General features: G+C 46.0%; 1 protein-coding gene across 5 annotated transcripts; it reads right to left on the bottom strand.

The window, feature by feature from the left end:
- Positions 1–373: 373 nt before the first annotated feature.
- On the bottom strand, positions 374–20,798 carry LOC130282840 (gastrula zinc finger protein XlCGF48.2-like). Of its 5 annotated transcripts, XM_056531682.1 has the most exons (8): positions 8,685–8,731; positions 6,929–7,044; positions 5,935–6,069; positions 5,049–5,118; positions 4,850–4,947; positions 4,646–4,757; positions 1,354–1,821; positions 374–566 (listed from the first exon to the last, which is right to left on the bottom strand). In XM_056531682.1, exons 2-8 carry the CDS (start codon positions 7,004–7,006, stop codon positions 556–558), a joined length of 972 nt encoding a protein of 323 aa, XP_056387657.1. In that variant the 5' UTR covers positions 7,007–7,044; positions 8,685–8,731; the 3' UTR covers positions 374–555. The 5 variants fall into 5 exon arrangements, with proteins under 5 accessions (XP_056387657.1, XP_056387654.1, XP_056387655.1 ...); XM_056531679.1 differs by lacking the exon at positions 8,685–8,731 and adding an exon at positions 20,718–20,798 and having other exon boundaries at positions 374–1,821; XM_056531680.1 differs by lacking the exon at positions 8,685–8,731 and adding an exon at positions 17,873–17,980 and having other exon boundaries at positions 374–1,821.
- Positions 20,799–21,402: the final 604 nt, after the last annotated feature.

Genomic DNA, 21,402 nt, shown 5'->3' on the forward strand with positions numbered 1-21,402 from the left:
AACTTTCTGGCACCAGTTGATTTAAAAAAAAATAAAAAATTTCCACCGGAATATCCCTTTAAATTTTAAATCCAAACACCCCCTTCCCTTCTGGAATGGTTGGCGGAATTTAGTTCCATACAATGGATGGAGGAATTCTTTTCTGTAGACCTGATGACCTGGCTTATATTCAAAAAATCCGCAATCAAACTTGGTTAGCAAATCTTCCACAACCCCTGATATAAATAGTGAGAGCATTATTTTCTTTCCTTTAATATATGTCCTTGTGCCCCTTCCTCATTCTGTTCTGTTGTATGCATGTCTCTGTAACTGTGATATGTTTTCCTAGTGTAGTTTTTTGTTTTTACATAGTACAGTTCAGCTGTGCTTGATATTTTATTCTAAGGTCCTGCCTTACAAGTCTTTATTTGGCCTATTTTTTTTTTTTTACATTTATACACACATATATGGCATTATTTCTGCTGTACAACCTGTTATCATTTCTTACCTAGTTCCTTGGTAAACTTTGATTGAGCTATAAAGATATGATAAGGTTTCCAGAAGGAACATCTCTTTTCATGAAAGTTCTTATAAATGGAATGCAAAAACAAAACCAGTTTTTAGTATTGTTAGAGAAAGTTCTATGATTGAGGCCCATAAATGTAGCACATAAAGGGTTAAACTAAATTGATGCATGCCTTTCAGAACACAATTCAAAAGTGTGTACAGAAAAGAGGATCCATAGGGACTCTGTTGGCACCATTATTCAAGGTGACTATTTGGTTCCATTATTTTGAAGGACAACGAGGCTCTATCCGCCTCTTAAAAGGGGTATTTGGCTTTATACATCTTATCCCCTGGGGACCCCCGCGATCTCGGTGCAGCCCCTGAGATGGGGATGGGACGTCACGGCCACGCCCTTTCCGTTCATGTCTGAGGGGGGGGGGTACGTGACATCACAAGGGTGTGTGGCCGTGGAGAAAGTCTCGGAGGCAGCCGGCAGAAGGCTGGGGGCTGCACCGAGATCACGGGGGTCCCCAGCAGCGAGAGCCCTGTGATCATACATCTTATCCCCTAACCTTTGGATAAGATGTATAAACCCCGAATACTCCTTTAATTTTCCTTTATGATCCCAGACTTAAGTAGCAATAATTCGGGGCTGTGGGAGATCAATAGTAAATTGAGGATTTGAGGTGACTCTTGAATCTGAGTGAACTCTCTGATGTCTAACAAGATCTGACTTCTGGATAAAACATTTTCCACAATCCATACAGTTAAAGGGCTTCTCTCCTGTGTGAATTCTATGATGCACCTTTAACTGACTTTTACTTGTAAAACATTTTCCACAATCAGAACAGGCAAATGGCTTCTCACCTCTGTGAATTCTATGATGTCTAAGAAGGTTGGATTTCTTGGAAAAACATTTCCCACATTCCAGACACATAAATGGATTTTCCCCTCTGTGAATTCTTTGATGCTGAGCAAGATTTGATCTCTGGGTAAAACACTTTCCACAATCTGAACATGAAAATGGTTTCTCTCCTGTATGAATTCTCTGATGCTCCACAAGAACTGATTTTTTAGCAAAAGTTTTCCCACATTCAATACACTGAAAGGTTTTATATCCCCTGCGATCAGTACTGTGAGAAACTATTTGTGATGTATCAGGTGGTTCCTCGTGATCCCAGAGTTCAGATAGGACATCTGCAGTATAAAGTCCTTGCGATGTATTTTGGGTAATGGGTTGTTCACTTAGAGAATCTTGTGTGATGTTTTTCTCTTCTGTTTTTGAACTTGGAGATAAAAAGAGATGTGCTGCTGAGCTCTTGAAGTTGGTATCTGCTGCGAAGAAAAGTAGTTACATTATCTGTTAGCTTCCAAGAAGTTACATTTTACCACATTCTCAGTGTAAGGCTTCCTGTACCACAGTCCTACAGGCAGAAATCAGGATGGGATGGAGTTGTCTAATATTTACCTCATTCTACTTTTCACCTGAGGCTTAAGAAAGACCCAACAGCACCATTTTTGGATGCAATACATGAAGACCCATATTATTAAAAAGAATTATCTGGCAAAAGAAGCAACCTGTGTATGATGCAAAAAAGTAAAATGAAGACACTTACTTATATAATAATGTTATTAGCAATTCTGGCTTGTAGCTGTGACATCACACTCTCTGAATGCAGTCTGCTGCATCCCTGCTCCCCTCTTCCCTCCTGTCTGCTCAGGCTAAGACCAGTGAAGTGAAAAGGGAGCTAATATTACTGCTCATTTGATTTATGGCCCATTAGATAAGGCAGCAGGAAGCCTCTCTCGTTCCCAGTAGTTTCCGGCACTGCTGTGTCATGTAATGAGTCACAAATCTAATTAGCAGTAATATGAGCTCCCCACTTAACATCACTGGTCTTGTCCCATGTAGACAGGACGGAAAAAGGGAGCAGGAATAAAGCAGACTGCATTCAGAGAGTGTGAACTTAATGTCACAGCTACGAGCCAAGCAGCACAGCTCATCTGGAAGATCTCTTTGCACTATGAGTAATAACATTAAATTATTATGTTGCTTTATTATACTTTTTGACACCATTCACAGGTTGTTTCATTTGTTGGACAACCCATTTAAGGATGCTGTTACAGATCTTTTTGGTTGCTTGACTGTTTCCAACCCTTAAGCTACTGGTACATCATGGGTCGGGTGAGATGAACATGGCTCGGTTCCGCATCATAACCGCATTTGCAGCAGACGGCAAGTGGAGCCCAGATCGTGAATATATTGGATATTTGCCTCACAACGCTTTGCACTGCAAAAACTGAACTGTGAGTTCCTCAAAGCCACTGCATATGCATTCATAAATGACTCCACTAAAATCAGCTTGGCTGACCCCACATTATATGCCCTTACGTAATTTCCCGGAAATGTGGAGCAAAGAAAACATATCCAGCTGTTAGGATTCGGCAGGCTGGATGTGGATCCTCTGTGTCAGCGAGGGATTGGCGTGGACCGTGTCGGTGGACCGGTTCTAGGTTGCTACTGGTATTCACCAGAGCCCGCCGCAAAGCGGGATGGTCTTGCTGCGGCGGTAGCAACCAGGTCGTATCCACCGGCAACAGCTCAACCTCGCTGACTGCTGAGAAGGCGTGGGACAGAAGGACTAGACAGAGGCAAGGTCAGACGTAGCAGAAGGTCGGGGCAGGCGGCAAGGTTCGTAGTCAATGGATATAGCAAGAGGTCAGGAACACAGTAATGGCAAACACAATAAAGGCAACAAGATCCGGCAAGGAAGTGAAGGGGAAGTGAGGTTAAATAGACAGGGAGCAGGTGGAAGCTAATTAGACTGATTGGGCCAGGCACCAATCATTGGTGCACTGGCCCTTTAAATCTTAGAGAGCTGGCGCGCGCGCCCTTAGGAGCAGAGCCGCGCGCGCCAGGACGAGACAGCCGGGGACCGGGGCAGGTGAGTGACTTGGGATGCGATTCGCAAGCGGGCGCGTCCCGCTATGCGAATCGCATCCCTGCCGGCAGTGTCAGTGCAGCGCTCCCGGTCAGCGGGTCTGACCGGGGCACTGCAGAGAGAGGAACGCCGCGAGCGCACCGGGGAGGAGCAGGGACCCGGAGCGCTCGGCGTAACACCAGCATTTAAAGGGGTTATCCTGGAATAGAAAAACACAGCTAACAAAAACAGCTTCCGTCTCCAGGTTGGGTGTGGTTTTACAACATGGCTCCATTCATTTCAATGGAACAGAGCTGCAGAACCACACTCAACCTGGAGACAGACGGGGAGCGTTTTTTGAAAGATTGTAGCTCTGTTTTTCTATTCCTGGATAACCCCTTTAATGGATGTGTAGCAAAGGATACTTTTCTAAATCTTTATTAAAAGCCTATAGCACACAATAGGCATTGGACTGTAGGCCTGATTCGATCTGGGGGCTACCCTTTATCCATAGCTATATTATTAAACTGCAACCCCTCCCCCCCCCCCAAAAAAAAAAAAAAAACACTTTAGTCCCACCTTAGTGTGCTTTTAATGAAATAAAGAAGCATTTTACTACACTCCACTGAGCGCTGTATATATTCCTTTGCTAAATATTCGGTGTTGTAGCAGTTTCACCATCAGCTGATTCAGGCACTGGATGTAGCGCAAAGACAAGGCAGTGAGCTGGATATTTCTATTGTTAGTTTTTCTGAAAGGTCTAATAAGGCACATGAACAGAGGTTATTCTGGCAAGACAACACCTTGCAATAGATATAAAGCACATAAAAATAAATGTGAGATATGAATGCATTAATAGCTTCCCAGTGAACCATCTACCTTGCAGCCAGGCACGTTGGACAACTTACTAACATCATCAAAGTCACCATAGTGCCCAATGTGCCTAGAACATGTATACTTCCCTTACAAAACTCAACGCCTTGTTCAGCCTTTTGTAACTACAAAGTCTGTATTAGTAATAAATAACAGAAGCAGAGGAACTCCAAGTTTATGCAAAGATATATATGAAATGTATAAGGAACATCAGGACATTGGTAGGAGATCCCTACTCTCAAGGCATAAAGGTTACCATAACATATGTGTGACTGGGGATAAAGATGAGCAAGAAACAGCAGGGTCTGCCTTGAGCATGTTGTAAAGACTGTATATCATTTCTGTACTGAGTAGGGATTACTCACCTGGGCTGATATATACAGGGATTTCCTCCTCTTTACACTGATGTTCACTTCTCATATATGTCTCTTCTTCTTCTGCTATAACTTCCACCTTAATATTTATCAGTTCTTCATCCTGATTCAATACACAGCACAAACAATAAACAATTGGCAAAGTATCATCACAAAAATACATAGAGGAATTTTAGTGATCTCAGTCCCACCTACCTGTTGATGCAAAGGCACATTGTGAATTTCCTCTGGAAAGCCATGTGAATAAAAAGGACTTGAACATCTCTCTTTCGGGTTTCTCTTGTTGGATCCCACTGAAGAAGACCCACAAAAGTGAATAAAGAATGAACATGTGTGGTTATGACTAAAAGCAGAAAACTGTTTTTGAGGTTCTCTAGAAAAAGTCTTCTCTTACCTAGAGGCATGAAGGGCTGGTGGTGCTCCATGACACCCATGCAGGATTCTTTCTTTTCCTCTAAATACTCCTAAATTAATAAACAGACCATGGGGGACATTTATCGTTGTTTACAGTTTTAATGTAATTATTTTTTTGTTTTGCTTATGTGCGCATTTATTATACTATCAAGGGGGTTTATAAATTCTGAGCACATAAGCGAAAAAACAATAAAATCACTTTAGGACGCTATTTTGTATGTTTCCTCCTCTCCTCTGCAAATTTTCTGCACAAAAAGTTGTACTTTTTGTGCAACTTTTTCCAAGTGCCATCCAAAGGCAGTTTTGTAAGCCAGGTCTGAGCAGGCTTAGGTTTGCGACTGTTTTAAAGGGATACTCCACTGGCCAGCATTCGGAAGTAAATGTTCTGAACGCTGTTTTCACTCTGCGGGGGTCAGCCACACCCCTTGTGACATCATGACCATGCCCCCTCAATGCAAGTCTATGGGAGGGGGTGTGACAGCCGTCACACCCCCTCCCATAGACTTGCACTGAGGGGGCGTGGCAGTGATGTCACGAGGGGTGTGGCCGACCCCAGCAGCGTGAAAACAGTGTTCGGAACATTTACTTTCGAACGCTGGCCAGAGGAGTACCCCTTTAAGCCTATGTGCGACATTTGCACTTCAAAAATTGGTGGCTACTGAAAAGTGAAAACTGTACCTAAGGTTAGTCGCAAAAAAAGTGCACGTGCAACATTTTGTGCACCCAACGTAAGCAAAAAAAAGCTCTAAATCCAATAATAAATCTCCCCCTCATGACATTTTGGACATAAAGGGTGCTACAGTCGTCATTCAGACACCTTCCTTGGAGAGTAATAATGCATGACTAACATCCCCATCAGCGCTCACCTCTCCAGTCAGCAGATTAATGATCTTATGGGTAAGTTCTAGGATCTTCTGGTCATTTTCAGGGGGTTCTGTGGTTGAGCTATGGATCTTTTTCCATTCTCCTGATACATGGGAATTCTTCACTACTGTGTAATCCTGAGTATAGAGAGAGACTCTGATAAATCACTGTAGTTGTCCAGGTCTGGCTTATAATCAATCTAAGGATGAGTTTGTATAACAAACCAGGGAAGAGTGTTTGATGTGCATAAAAACAGTAGTAGAAGTAACTCTCTTCTATCTCGTAACTATCATGTCCGCACTCTCCTCCCTACTTCCCTAGCAGCTCCTCACTCTTCTCTACAGCTTCTCTGCTCCCTACAGAAAGGGCCTCCAGTTCCTAAGTACTCAATGTAGATTTCACCACTTTCTCAATAGTCACAGAAAACGCAGCTACTTCCCCAGTTACCACAGAAGCCTGCCTGGTCTTCCCCAGGAGCAACAACAACCACTCCCCCTCCCCTTCTTTAGTAGTAGTAAGCATGGCCCCCTCTGTCCTCAACAGGTTTTGCTATATACTGCCTCATAATTCCAGAATTACTTTTATACTCCTTAATATATATACATACAAACACACACAGATATACTAGAAAAGCTCTCCCCAATTGTGTTTTCTATATAGAATAGCATTGTTTCAAAGTGTCCCTGTCCTTAAAAAAAATAAAATAAAAAATTCTGACATATCACAGAGACCCCCACTTACTGCTTCACTATAAGTTTATGGAACATCAATAAAGATCGCTGGGGTCTCAGGGGGTCTCTGTGACATGTCAAAAGTTTTTTTTTTTAGAATGACAGATACACTTTGTGACATTGTTACTCTATTCAACGGTTTCCTGCAGGGAAAAAAAAAACGTACATATGCTTTACACGTTAAACATATTAAATGTACTGTATATACAGTACTTTATAACATACAAGAGCAATGCCAAGCAAGATATTTTCCAAAACCCCTCACCTCTCCAGTAAGCAGGTAGATGATTTCCATGGTAAGTTTTAAAATCTTGTTGTTCACTTTTTTCCTGTCCTTATCCATCTTTGGAGGCAGTTAAAAGGAATCTCAACTGCAAAAACCTAAAAGGGAAAAAAAGGAGAAAATAAGGAATAAGAGATGAGGTGCTGTGATAACAGATGCTGCAAGGGAGGTTAGGTTTTTGTAATCAGACAGCCTGGGCACATTTATTAAAAACTATTTCAGCAGGACAACACCTTTAAGCAATTTTCTCACTATCTTTCATTAAAGGGGTACTCCGGTGTAAAACTTTTTTCTTTTTTTTTTTTTTTATCAATTGGTTGCCAGAAAGTTTAACAGATTTGTAAATTACTTCTATTAAAAAAGACTTATTAGCTGCTGAATACTACAGAAGAAATTATTTTCTTTCTGGAACAGAGAGCTCTTTGCTGACATCACCAGCACAGTGCTCTCTGCTGACACCTCTGTCCATTTTAGGAACTGTCCAGAGTAAAAGGAAATCCCCATAGCAAACATATGCTGTTCTGGACAGTTCCTAAAATGGACAGAGATGTCAGCAGAGAGCACTGTGCTGGTGATGTCAGCAGACAGCTCTGTGTTTCAAAAAGAAAAGAATTTCAGCTGTAGTATTCAACAGCTAATAAGTACAGGAAGGATTAAGATTTTTTAATAGAAGTAATTTACAAATCGGTTTAACTTTCTGGCACCAAAAAAAAAAAAAAAAAAAAGCCTATCATTTTTTTAATCAGTCTGTGGAATTACTTTACATAGCTGGATTTCCTGTTCAATAGGACAAAGATTTTACAGCACACTACTCTATAACTGCATCTGTCCCCTACCCTTGAGTTCCTGAACGCTGTGTGTGGGCTTCCGTGTTCACGCCCACCTCCTCGCCCCGTCATGTGACGTCACATCCCGCCCCCTCAATGCAAGTCTATGGGAGGCCGTGACGTCCGTCACGCCCCCTTCCCATAGACTTTCATTGATGGGGCAGGCCGTGACGTCACAAGGGGGCGGGCCTGAACATGGAAGCCCACACACAGCATCCAGGAACTCAATCTTCTGGTATGACATGGAATTTAGCGGACGCTGGGGAGTGGAGTAACACTTTAAAGTAGTTTTCATGACTTTTCGACTGATAGTCAATCATAAGAATAGACCAGTTGTGGTCTTACACCTTGTACTTCCACCAATCAGTTGCCAGGGCGCAGTTCACCTCCACTTACTACTGTACATTCGCCAGGCACGTTGCCCTCGCACCTGAGCTGGTGAATGTGAATTGAGCAGTGATGCATTACATTACAGGGAGCCTGGTGACATAGGAGACAGGAGTAGATACTGCTGTATGTTCATCCTGTAATCCACTATGCCAGTGGTCTCCAACCCGTTGCAAAACTACAACTCCCAGAATGCCCGGACAGCCGTTGTTTTGCAACATCTGGAGGTCACCAGGTTGGAGACCAATGCACTATGCATTCAGCATAGTGCGCCACAGATTGTACATGCAGGAACAGGGACTCCTATCTATCATTGGACCTCATGCTCCTGTACAGTACCAAGTGGCAATACAGATACTGTATATACCTCTGCTCACTTCACACTTCACATGTGAAGTGAGCGGAATATATATATATATATATATATATATATAGTTATATTGCAGGTAGAAACACCTATACACATAAATAATTACACACCAGGACAGCAAAAGACAATGACAATAAATACAATTCACACTAACTTATCTGCAGAGGTTACATCCTAGTGACAACAGGACCTTTGATGATGTCATAGTCATGTGATCAGCCACAGGCGGGGCGGAGTAAAGCAGTGCTTTTTTTTTTCCATCTTTTTACACTTCCTATCATGTGGCCTCATTCAAGGTCCTATAGCTGTTAGATGTCCCATGTATGTAACTCGTCACATGACTGTGACATCATCAAAGGTCCTGCAGTCAGTTTTCCATCTATATTATATGTATGTATGTATATATATATATATATATATATATATATATATATAAACAGACTGACTCACTGACTGATCAACGCCCAGCCTAAACCCTTGAACCTAGAAACCGGAATTTTTTCACAGGTGTTGTTTTTAAGACGTAGACAAGGAATAAGAATGTTTTTTTTTCGAAATTCAACCCTAAGGGTATGTTCACACTGAGTGAAATTCCGCACAGTGAACGTTAGCATCTGAGTGAATGGGTCTTCCACGAGACCCGTTCACACTGCAGAATTTTAGCGGCGGACAATTCAGCGGCTGAAACATGTTCATTCTTTGCGCGGAAGTCCGCGAGCACTACATGTGCCGTGTGGTCCTACCGCCGGCTGCCAGCTGAATCTCCACTCGCTGAATACCGCGAGCGGAGATTCAGCTATAAATCCGTAGTGTGAACATACCCTTAAGGGGGTGGAAAAGGGGTTGAAAGTTTGTATGGAAGTCCATCATTTTTGAAGCTAGAAGCATGAAGTTTTGTTGTTCGGCTAACAATTAGAGATAAAAAAAAAAAAAAACACGTGTTTTAACGTTTTCTAAAATTCCACCCCTGAAGGGGTGTACCCAGAGCTGCGGCACGGGAGGGTTATGAAGCGAGCTCAGGAGCTGAGCTAGCATCATACCCGCATGGTCCCAGCTGCTATCAGCAGCCAGGACCCGTGGCTAATGCCGGACATCACCGTTTCGGCAGATGTCCGGCATTAACTCTTTAGACGTGGCAATCAAAGTTGAAAGAATTGGGGTTGTTTGGATGCCCGTAGACTTTACCCAGAGCGGCCTCATTACTATAGGATCATAAAAAGTACATACTATGTTACCCCAAATTTAACGCGAGCGAAGCCACGGGCACAAGCTAGTCTGAATATATAAGTTGTTGGTGGGGGGATGTGTGAGCTGTACTGAGGGGAGCCTTGCGGGTCAGCTTTATAGATTTGACAGCAGGCGGTGTTGTTGGTTTGCCCGCTGACGCCTGTCAGTGTTAGGCTGCTTTTACACTATGAAAAGTACCCGTTATAGCCCGTTAGGAAATAGAGGGCCATTGCGGGGTTAAATGGCCATTAGAAAATCCCTAACGGACGTTAGAAAATCCCATTATAGTCTGTGGGATTTTTCTAATAGCCGTTTTAACCAGTTATCGCCCGTTATTAATAACGGACGTTATTTTGTGACGAGCAATTGAACGGAAGAAATAGTGCATGCACCTTTCGTCACAAAATAATATTTTTATAGTTTGGACATTTACGCACGCAACGATACCAAATGTTTATTATTTATCGTTTTGACTTTGGCTCAAAAACTGCAGTGACAGTTTTCCAAAAACTGCCTTTAAAAAAAAACAAGTGGAAACTTAGCCTTAGAGCTGAGTATTTTATTCTTACTCGACCTCGTCCCCATATTAATCTATTAAGAATTGCTTCTAGAACTTTAAACCAAGAGTTCAGTAACCATACTGGAGCGGCCCTAATAACATACAAAATCTGCGGTAAGAAGATCATTTTTAGTGCTGCCCCCCGATCTGCCTGTGATAACGGTAATTTAAGCCATATTAACTTTTTTCTTGTTTTTTTCCTTCAAAGGTTTATTTGCATCCATGAATGTTTTACTATTTGATGTCATTTTTATCCCTAAATATTTTAAGGATTCACCTTTTTTTAAACATGTTATCCCCTGATTTATTATTTTTGTCCCTTCCACTACTGGCAATAGAAAAGATTTCTCCCAATTCACCTTCATTCCAGATATTTCTCCAAATTCATCAACAATTTCCATTACTGTTGGTATCATATCATTAGGTTTATCTAAAAATAATATCATATCGTCAGCATATAAAAGGATCTTGTTATTCTCTCCCTTTATACCAAACCCCTTTATATCTACCGACCTTCTAACGGCCTCAGCCAGTGGTTCTATAAATAATACAAAAAGGAGCGGGGAGAGGGGCAGCCTTGTCTAGTTCCCCTAGAAAGTGGGAAAGCATCCGTCAATCTTCCATTAATTATTATACTAGCAATGGGGTCGCTGTATAACAATTTCACCCATCTAGTAAATTTTTCACCAAACCCAAACTGGTCCATAACTCGCCATAGAAACTCCCATTCCACCCTGTCAAAGGCTTTCATTGCATTCTATGCAGTGGTGCCCAAGCTGTAGCCCTAGAGATGTTGCAAAACTATAACTCCAAGCATGCCCAGACTGCCCAGGCATGCAGGGAGTTGTAGTTCTGTAACGTCTGGCCCTTCAGATGTTGCAGAACTACAACTCCCAGCATGCCTGGACAGTCTCAGCATGCTGGGAGTTGTAGTTTTTCAACATCTGGAAGACATGTAGCCCTTCAGATGTTGCCGAAATACAACTCCCAGCATGTCTGGGCAGTCTGGGCATGCTTGGAGTCATAGTTTTGCAGCATCTGTAGGGCTACAGTTTGGACACTCCTACACAGTGGTCTCCAAACTGTTCTCCTCCAGTTATTGCATAACTCCAACTCCCAGGAAGCCCGACGGTCAGGAAGGGGCCGCAAGTCGTCAGGACCCCCACAGCGTCCTCTGGTCCCGATCCATAATTTTTTCAGCCCGCTCCAGGACCTGAGAGACCAGGCGGCCCTCATGCCGGGGCAATCCAAAATGGCACGTGAGCCCCCGTGCTGCCTGCGTTCTCTCCCCCTGTCACAAGGCAAAGTGCGGCGACTTCAGGAACGGCGCCGCAGAAGACACATCTCCCTGCCCTGCGGGACCAACCTGCAAGATCGCCGCCGCGACAGAGTAGCACTCACAATCCGGGACCTGCAAGTGACCCGGCCTCGTCTCCTTCCGAGCTTCCTCCTCAGCTTCCTTCACTTTCGGCGGGCGCGCCGAAGACACAGCCTCCCTCGCAGCGGCCAAAAGAGGTGCATGGGATCGGAGTGACACGGCCCTCCTCCACAGCAGACCCGGGGAACCCGAGACTCCCAGATCACTCCACCCCACAGATGGGGCCCGAGGTGGGTGCGCAGGAGACCACAAGCTGGCCGCTAGCACAGCACCGGTGCGGCCCACTCTCCCACACCGTCCCCCAGGGAGCTCTGTCTCCATCTCAGCAGTGCTTCCCCTCACTACTCCCCAGCCAAGAGGGACCCTCCTGCCCGCAACTGCCAGCTCCTATACTGAGTGATGTGGACCCCCCTTCCCTGGGTTCCCCCCCATAGACTCCTCCACCTGCACAGTGGGGAGATGGGGATGTATCTCCCTCTTCTCAACCTCTGGCCCCTACAGCGACCCAGCCATCTTCCCTGCCTCCCCGTAACGGCCTGATACCTCCTGGTGGTAATACTTCAGATTTGCTGGGGTCCATTTCAACATCCGACCCCTCTGTGGACGCAGGGGACCCACTGTCTGCCTCCCTTCCCCCCCCCCCCCCGGCCAGGCGGTAGCTTTACTTAAGGGACATCCCGAACCCCAAGCACTACTGGAGCTGCTCCCCACCAAAAGGGACATGACCGCCATGGCTCTGGATATGAAACATGCCTGGCGGAGGGACCTCCAGCCGGTCAAGAGAGTGAGGCGTCTTGAAAATTTCCAAACCACTGTTCTGGACACTCTGCAGAATATACAAGCCACCTTGAGTGCTCAATCCTCCATACAGCAATCCCTGGCGGACCACCTAGATGACGTCGAGAATAGAAGCCGCCGCAACAATGTCCATATACGCGGCCTACCGGAGGCTACCAGAACCCAGGACCTGCTGCCCACAGTAGTTGGTGTGTTCAACATGCTACTAGGTCACCCACCAGACACTCATATTGAAATAGACAGGGTCCACAGGGCTCTCAGGGCTCCAAGTACGGATCCTACCTGTCCGAGAGACGTCATATGTCGGATTCACAGATTTTCCCTGAAAGAACAAATTATGCTTAAAGTGCGGCAACAGGGTGCAATGGACTTTGATGGTGCCTCCCTCCAGTTGTATCCCGATCTGTCTAGGCATACCCTCCGCCAGAGGGCACTCCTACGGCCACTGTTGCGTATTCTTCAGGACAGACAAATACCATACAGATGGGGCTTCCCCTTCGCCCTGAATGTTGCCTTTGGAGACACTGTGGCCACCCTTCGGTCGCCTAGAGACTTCCCCTTGTTCTTATCCACCCTTGGCCTGCCGAATGTGTCCCTCTCGGACTGGTCCGCCTTCCTGGCAGACCCCTACGTGCCCCTGCAAGCACCCAGACCATCACAAGGATCCTCAGCCAGGCGCCCTAATCCGGGTTGGCTGATTCCTCAGCGTCCGCGGCGGGCGTGCCGCCAGTCGCCTGGGCCCTTCCTGGAGACCTGAAGCCTGAGTTAATGCTTTCCCGTCGTTGCAACTGATTCCGGACTCTCGAGTGGTGACTGTCCTATACCTGATGTTTGTGCGGATGGCCTAGGCGGCCCTACAGGACTTATTGTTATCTTAGTCCGTTTCCGAGAGTTTGTTTTTTCCTGATACTGGGACTGCATTGCTCGCTCCTTCTGATTGTCCGTTTACAGATGTTTTACAGTTATCCTCCCTAGCTTTCCCCTCCCCTCCCCCCCTTCCCGTCCCCTCCCCCTCATCCCCCTGCCCCCCCCCCACCCTCCAGTCCCCACCCCCCCCTCCACACGACCCTCTGCCCCTGTCCTCCTGACCTCCCTCCCATACACCCTCTTGCCACCTGACGTATCATTCCCCCATTCCATTAGCACCTGGTTGCCTCCTATTCCGGGAGGCTGCTGTTCATGCCTTCTCATAGCCGTGGACGGAATTTTTCTTTTTTTCTTTCTATATACACTTGTAACGAATCGCATAGTGTTGCTATTTCCAATCTATTTTAATCTCCGTAGTTGTTCCCCTCCCGAGCGGTTACCCCCACTTAGGGCCGGTGTGAGCTTATCACACCCATTTGGCAGACAAGCACTGTATTCTGCCGTTAGTTCTACCTTGCAAGTTACCTTGCTTTTTGAGTTTTTCATTTTCCACTTGTTTACATTTTGGTTCTTCACTTTCCTCTACCCCTCCCCCCCACCCCCTCCCCCAACCTCAGCTCCTTTTCTGGTCACTCTTGTTTTTTCTTTCTTCTCTTTCTCTGACAGGTTTCACCGAATTGCCGGCCAACTGTATTGCTGCCCGATCGCTGCCTCGATCCCTGACCCGCTGACCGCCTGACTGCATCCATGTCGGAGTTGAAAGTAACCTCCCTGAATGTCCAGGGATTCAACACACCAGAGAAGAGATCGCAAGTCCTGTACCACATGCATAAACAAAAGGTTAGCGTCTTGTGTCTACAAGAGACTCATTTCAAAATGGGCCATGTCCCTGATAGGATGAGCCGCTACTTCCCCACATGGTTCCACAGTTCTGTCCCGTCAGCCCGCTCCAGGGGAGTCTCTATAGGCATTCACCGATCGCTCCCCTTCAGCGTACTGGAGACTAAAGCAGACCCAGAGGCTAGGTTCCTCTTTGTGCGCGGCACTGTGTTGGACCAAGTGGTGACGTTGGCTGCAATTTACGCCCCCAATAGCTCCCAGGTCCCTTTCCTCCTTCGGACCCTTCAAGCCCTCTCCTCCTTCACCTGGGGTCTGCTCATATTGTGCGGAGACCTTAACATCGCCCTCCACCCCTTGCTGGACACATCCGCGCAGCGCTCTGCGATTTCCTATCGCCAACTCAGTCGCCTAAAACGTTGTCTGCACTCCATGCAGCTATGAGATGCGTGGCGTGTGCAGCACCCGGGGGATCGGGACTACACTCATTATTCCAGCCTCCACGCGACCTACAGCAGACTGGACTACATTTTCCTCCCCCACTACCACTTACCCAGGCTTTCCTCCTCACTAATTGGCAATCTCTTCCTCTCGGACCACGCCCCAGTCTTTTGCACACTTCACATGCCCTCACTCAACACCCCTCAATTTTCGTGGCGTCTTAATGAGACCCTTCTCCGGGATCCCCTCTGTTTGGGGGAACTCAAGAGGACCATTGACAATTTCATGGGGGACCACTTGTCCGATCATACGCCACCCCCTATTCAGTGGGAGGCACTCAAATGCGTACTGAGAGGAGTCCTTATTAGTCATGGCTCCCGCCTTAAAAGGGAGAAAGGGGCTAAGATGAAGCACCTCTTGGAGGAACTCCATGCATTGGAGATCTTGCACAAGAGAACGCAACAGGAGTCCACGTTGAGGGACCTCATTAAGACACGCCACGACCTCCGGGCTCTGTTAAACGACTCGTACAGACAGAACAGTCAGAGGAGCTCCCGAGCCTTCTACAAGTATGTTAACAAACCGTGTAGATACCTGGCTAGGGCCCTTAGGGACCAGTGTGCGGCACTTTATGTCCCCTCGATATGCTCCCCAGACGGGAGTACATCGTTCCTCACAGAGGATATTCTCAGGGCCTTTGAACGCTACTACTACAACCTCTATAACCTCCCCCAGCCCGCATCCCCCCGCGCCCCTCCCACCCATCTCCCTGCAAGATTACATACATCAGACTGCCCTCCCCCGACTAGCGGACTCTGACATTGAGATGCTTGAAGCGCCCTTCACTGAGGAGGAGATTGCTCGGGCCATTACCAACCTGCATTCAGGCAAGAGCCCTGGTCCTGACGGCTACACATCAAAATTCTACAAAACTCTCAAAGAGGCCTTACTCCCTATACTTAGTCGCGCCTTCAACAGTGTCTCCCCAGAGTCGACTTTACCCCCTCGTTCCTCCATGCTTACATCACTGTCATACCCAAGGAGGGTCGGGATCCAAATCTATGTGCTAGTTATCGCCCCATATCCCTCCATAACAATGACACCAAACTCTTCGCCAAACTGCTCGCGGACGGCTTGGCGGCTGTCCTTGGACAACCTGCTGATCCACCCAGATCAAACGGGCTTCCTCAGAACTAGAACGGTGAGGGCCTTCTCTATTACACACAGGGCCTCTGTCAGTAAATGGCCCCTGATGCTTCTCTCATTGGATGCTGAAAAGGCATTCGATCGGGTGGACTGCGGGTTAATGGGGGCCTCCCAGGAGCAAATAGGCCTGGACCCCTCCATGCTGAGCTGAGTGGCGGCTCTGTACAGTGACATCCAAGCTAGGGTTAGAGTAAACGGCTCTCTTTCCCCACCGATCCCCATCCGGAATGGAATGCGCCAGGGATGCCCGCTCTCCCCCCTCCTTTACATAATCTGTATGGAACACCTTATGGTGGCGCTACGTAATGATCCGGAAATTAAGGGTTTTTCCTTGGGTGGAGACGTGCATCTCTGTGCGGCATTCGCGGATGATCTACTCCTTTATCTCTCCTCCCCCCGTACATCCCTCCCGGCTGCTCTGCGGACCCTCCGCCTCTATTCACACTTCAGTAATCACAGGATTAATATGTCTAAAAGCGTGGCATTGCCGATAGCCCTCCCGGAGGCGGTTGTCGGCCGCATAAGACGGGAACATCCCTTTCAGTGGGCCCAGGGGTCGATTAAATACCTGGGGGTTCGAATCCCGGCGAACCCGCGCGACGCCTTCTCCATCAATTTCTCTCCGCTGCTCTCCGCTCTCGAGCAGGACTTGACTAAGTGGTCAGTGGGTATCTTCTCCTGGCTAGGGAGGGCCAATATCCTCAAAATGAATATCCTACCGTGCCTACTGTACCTCTTTCAGGCAGTTCCTTTGACTATCCCTTTCCCATTTTTTCGCAAATTAGACACACTGATTCGATCCTTCGTCTGGGCGGGTCGGCCATCTAGGATCTCCAGGCAAGTACTGACTAGACGAAAGAAGGCAGGTGGATTGGCGGTCAAATTCTCCATCTCCTGTAGGGCTCAGGAGACAAATTACAAGATAGTCTCTCAATGGTACAGGGTACTCACATTACTACACAAAATGTACCCATCGGTATCGGACTTGTGTTGGCGCTGTGGGAGAGCTCAGGGCACCATGTCCCATGTCTGGTGGTCCTGTACCTCTCTACAGCCCTTCTGGTCAATCGTGATCTCGCGAATCTCCACAGTGACAGGTGTGTCCTACCCAAATGACCCGAAGGTCCTTCTCTTGTCTATCATGCCCACGGCTCGGAAATCCCCAGCTAAAACCTTAGCCCAGTTCATGCTCATGGCTGCTAGATCAGTGATCGCTAGGCATTGGAAGGCGCCCCTTCCCCCCACTGTCTCTGAATGGTACCAAGAGATACTGTTCCTTTGTCGTATGGAAGAATTGATGGCAGACTCTTCGGGCCGCAACGAAAAGTATGTTGTGACCTGGAGACCCTGGCTGACGTTCCTGGAGACTCCCCTCTACAGGGCGGGGTGATACCGGGGATTCCCCCTCCCCCCCCTCCCGTCGGCTGTGCTCTTCTCCGGTGTCATCCCCTGAGAAGGGGCAAACGCTGAATCGGGCCGGGACCGAGGAGACGCAGGTCATCATATTACAGGTCAGTCTTTATTTCCCCCCCCCCCCCCTGCTTTCCTCTATCCTCCTTTCCTTCTCTTCCCTCTTCTTCCATCTGCTTCCTCAGTTCCTCAAGCCCCCCGACCTCTCTTCCTAACTATTTTCCCTTTGCTGTATTCTCCTTTTTCCTATCTGAATGTCGTCCAGTGCGGATGTTGACACCATGCTGCCTTGCTCGGAGCTTAGCTCACTTGTCGGCAGTACATTGCACAATACACTAAGGTTCACAGAGTTATGTTAGTCTTTTGCATTATACTGTCAATACCTGAGCAACTATATACTTATTGACTGCTTCCACTACGCTGGAACTATCGTTCTCTAATTTGTATGTTCTTGTGTTGGTTTAAATAAAACTTTTTTTGAATGAAAAAAAAAATATTACAGTGAAATCTGGTCCTTTCTGATGGGAAAAAGATTTCCTACAGTTTGAGTATCATGAAGTCTGAAGGTGATCTTTCTGATGTTCAACAATTCCTGATTCATGAATAAAACATTCCTTACATTCAATACAAGAAAGTGGCTTCTCCCTATGGACAAGTTCCTTAGGTTTCTCAAGAGGACCTTTCACTGGACAAGGTTTTCCAGATTCCAATCCCAAGAACAGCTTCTCCCTTGTATGAATTCTAAGAAGTTCCACAAGATTTGATTTCCGGGTAAAACCTCTTCTGCATTCTGAACATGAAAATGGCCTCTGCCCTGTGTGAATTTTTTGATGCTCAACTAGATTTGATCTCTGAGTGAAACATTTTGCACATTCTGAACATGAATATGGCTTCTTCCCTGTGTGAATTCTCTCATGCTTTACAAGATCTGACTTCCGGAAAAAGCACTTCCCACAATCTGAACATGAAAACGGCCTCTGTCCTGTGTGAATCCTCTGATGTTTAACAAGATCTGATTTCCAAGTAAAACAATTGCCACATTCCAAACATAAAAATGTTTTTTCCCCTGTGTGAATTCTCTTATGTTTAACAAGATCTGATTTTGTGGTAAAACATTTTCCACATTCCGAACATGAAAACCTTTTCTCATCTCTGTGAATTCTCTTGTGAATAGATAGATTAGAATTCTTTTTGAAACACTTGCCACATTCTTGACACGCAAATGGACTTTCATCTCTATGAATTATTTCATGCTTACAAAGGTTAGATTTCTTACATTCAGAACAAGTAAACATTTTATTCTCTCTATGTCCTTTACTTTGTTTAACAGTTAGTGATTGATCAGATGAGGTTTCCTTGTTAATAATGGAATCAGTAGGAAGATATCCACTGAAAAGGACTGAGGGAATATTTGGTGTAATATAGAGTTCTTTATAAGTATCTTGTGAAATATTGCCATCTATTACTTCATAATCTGGAGGTAAAAATAAATATCCATTTGAACCACTGGCCCAGTCATCTGTGGGGAAAAAGATGACTTCTATTATTTTGCTTTTACCAAAGCACAATGGATAGTGATAATGCAATTCAAACAATCCAATAAATCAGTGCCTCACCAGCAATAATTTAAGGCTTTTTAAAGTCTTCTATACCCTCATCTTTCTCCACTTTCCTGAGATAAGTTCATGTCAAATAGCTTTGGGAAAGGAAAGGGCCTTACAGGGGTATATTGGCATCACAATGTTTAGTGTATTCCTCTAGCATGGAAGAGTACACTAAGCAAATGCACAGTGTGCACTCTCCGTCTCAGAGATGCCACCATGTTGATCTAGAGGACAGGCTTAAAGGACATCTGCAGAAAAAGACAACTTATACCCTTTTCGGGATAAGTATTTGATCACAGGGGGTCTGACCACTGGGATCCCCCGCGATTTCCTGCACAGTGCCACGGCTCTGCCACGCCTCCTCCATGTATCTCTATGGGTGAGGCGGGGAGGCAGCGTTCGTGGAGGGGAGGCCTGGAGGGGGCTACGTGCATTAGCTGCTCACATAGAGAGGCAATGCGGGGGCCTGTGCAGGAGATCACGGGAGTCCCAGTGTTTAGACCCCTCATGATCAGATACTCATCCCTTATCCTGTGGATAAAGGATAAGTTGTCTTTTGCTGCAGATGTCCTTTAAATGCAGGTGCTTCTGCAAATAGAGCCCCCAATGATTATTTAAATGAACTGCTTGTATCAGGTGGGCAGGGGAGCAAGGGGGAAGTTACCAATCTGAGATGAAGGGAAAATCGCTGAAGAAGAGAAATTCTCTTCAAGGGGGTGAGTCCCTCAATGGAAAGACACTGTTTAATTTCAGCCACAAAAGTATATTGATGATTTGTATAACTTTTAATGAAGCCTAACTGAGCCCTAGTTTTAGGTGTCCGAAAACCCTTTAACTTTGCTCTCTTTATGTGGATAGTAACAGAAACCTCCCCCTAATATTTTAACTGCAACTATTGTTAGCAAATCTAAACTTTAGCAGTCTGCTGAAGGTTCAATTGGCTGAAAGCCACTGATGGTGAGTGCCATTGTCTCATAATTTTCTATACAAAATACTGATGATAATGATACTTACCTATCCTTGATCCGTGGTCCATCCGCCCATTATCTTCCTTATTCAGGCAACAGGCTTGGTGCATGAGTGGAGCTTCAGAAACTGCTAACTCAAGCCTGTTCACAGCTGGGCATAGTGAGGAAGCTGCAACGGTGACATGAGTGCGCTCCTGGAGCGACGCCAGTGCACCAAGCCTGCTGCCTGAACAAGGAAGAAAACGGGTGAACAGGACCATGGATCATTAAAGGGGTACTCCGCCCCTAGTCATCTTATCCCCTTTCTAAAGGATAGGGGATAAGATGTCTGATCGCGGGGTCCCACCGCTTAGGACCCCCGGGATCTCAGCTGCAGCACCCCGCTGTCATTACTGCACAGAGCAAACTCGCTGTATGCGTAATGACGGGCAATACAGGGGCCGGAGCATCATGATGTCACGGCTCTGCCCCTCGTGATGTCACGGCCCGTCCCCTTAATACAAGTCTATGGGAGGGGACGTCATGAGGGGCGGAGCCGTGACGTTACGATGCTCCGGCCCCTGTATCACCCGTCATTACACACAGAGCGAGTTGCTGCAGCAGAGATCCCGGGGGTCCCCAGTAGCGGGACCCCCGCGATCAGACATCTTATCCCCTATCCTTTGGATAGGGGATAAGATGTCTAGGGGCGGAGTACCCATTTAATAGGTATAATTATCATCAGTGTTACCAGCACAACAAACCTGTACTAACAGGTTAGTACAGTGGCACTGACAACAGTTTCCCTTTAAGCTGTAAACATTTTCCTGTGTCTTAAATTTGATGAATATTGGAAAAAGGTCTGGTCATTTCATGTCTGCACATTGACCAATATTTTGTGGATATTACTCACCTGGACTATTAGCTGTATTTGTCTTTTCCTTACACTGCTGATCCCCCAACATATCTGTCTCTTCTTCCACTATAACTTCAACTTTAATATCATTAAGAACTTCTTTCTAATTTAAAATGAGAAACAATGTACAATCCTTTAAAAAATGTAATCTAAAAACAATATGGGTCTATTTCATGAGACCAACCTCATAATCCTGCAGAACATTATGACTGGGACAATCCTGAGAATGAAGAGCACTGGAACAGTTCTCTGGTGGAGTTTTCATTCTGGAGCCATCCATAGGAAACACACAAACTGCAAATACATTGATTAAATAGATTTATCAGGTGTTTCTAGCTGACCCTCACTCTTGCTTATTTACAGTCAATGAAAAGCTCTTCTTACCTGGTGATGCGAGGGACTGGTGCTCCTCCATAATGATGTCTTTATATAGATCCTTGTTTTCTTCCAAATATTTCCACTCCTCCAAGGAGAAATAGACAGTGACATCCAGAAACCTTATAGGAACCTGATAAATACAAAGTCATCATGTAATGACATTGCTGTACTTACATACTGTGTAATGTCCCAGCATCGCTCACCTCGCCGGTCAGCAGCTCAGTGATCTCGTTGGTGAGTTCAAGGATCTTCTCTTTATTGTTTCTCTCATGTAGCTGGGAATAAGGTGGATATTCCATGATGG

Source organism: Hyla sarda, chromosome 7 (genome assembly GCF_029499605.1).
Source record: "Hyla sarda isolate aHylSar1 chromosome 7, aHylSar1.hap1, whole genome shotgun sequence".
In the NCBI taxonomy this organism is placed as follows: Eukaryota; Metazoa; Chordata; class Amphibia; order Anura; family Hylidae; genus Hyla; species Hyla sarda.

Coding starts and splice junctions, on each gene's coding strand:
- LOC130282840 (XM_056531679.1), bottom strand. CDS start 7,006: ATGGATAAGGACAGGAAAAAAGTGAACAACAAGATTTTAAAACTTACC. Junction 4,758..4,849: donor ATGTGCCTTTGCATCAACAG/GTAGGTGGGACT, acceptor GTATTGAATCAG/GATGAAGAACTGATAAATAT. Junction 1,822..4,645: donor CCCTGTATATATCAGCCCAG/GTGAGTAATCCC, acceptor TTTTCTTCGCAG/CAGATACCAACTTCAAGAGC.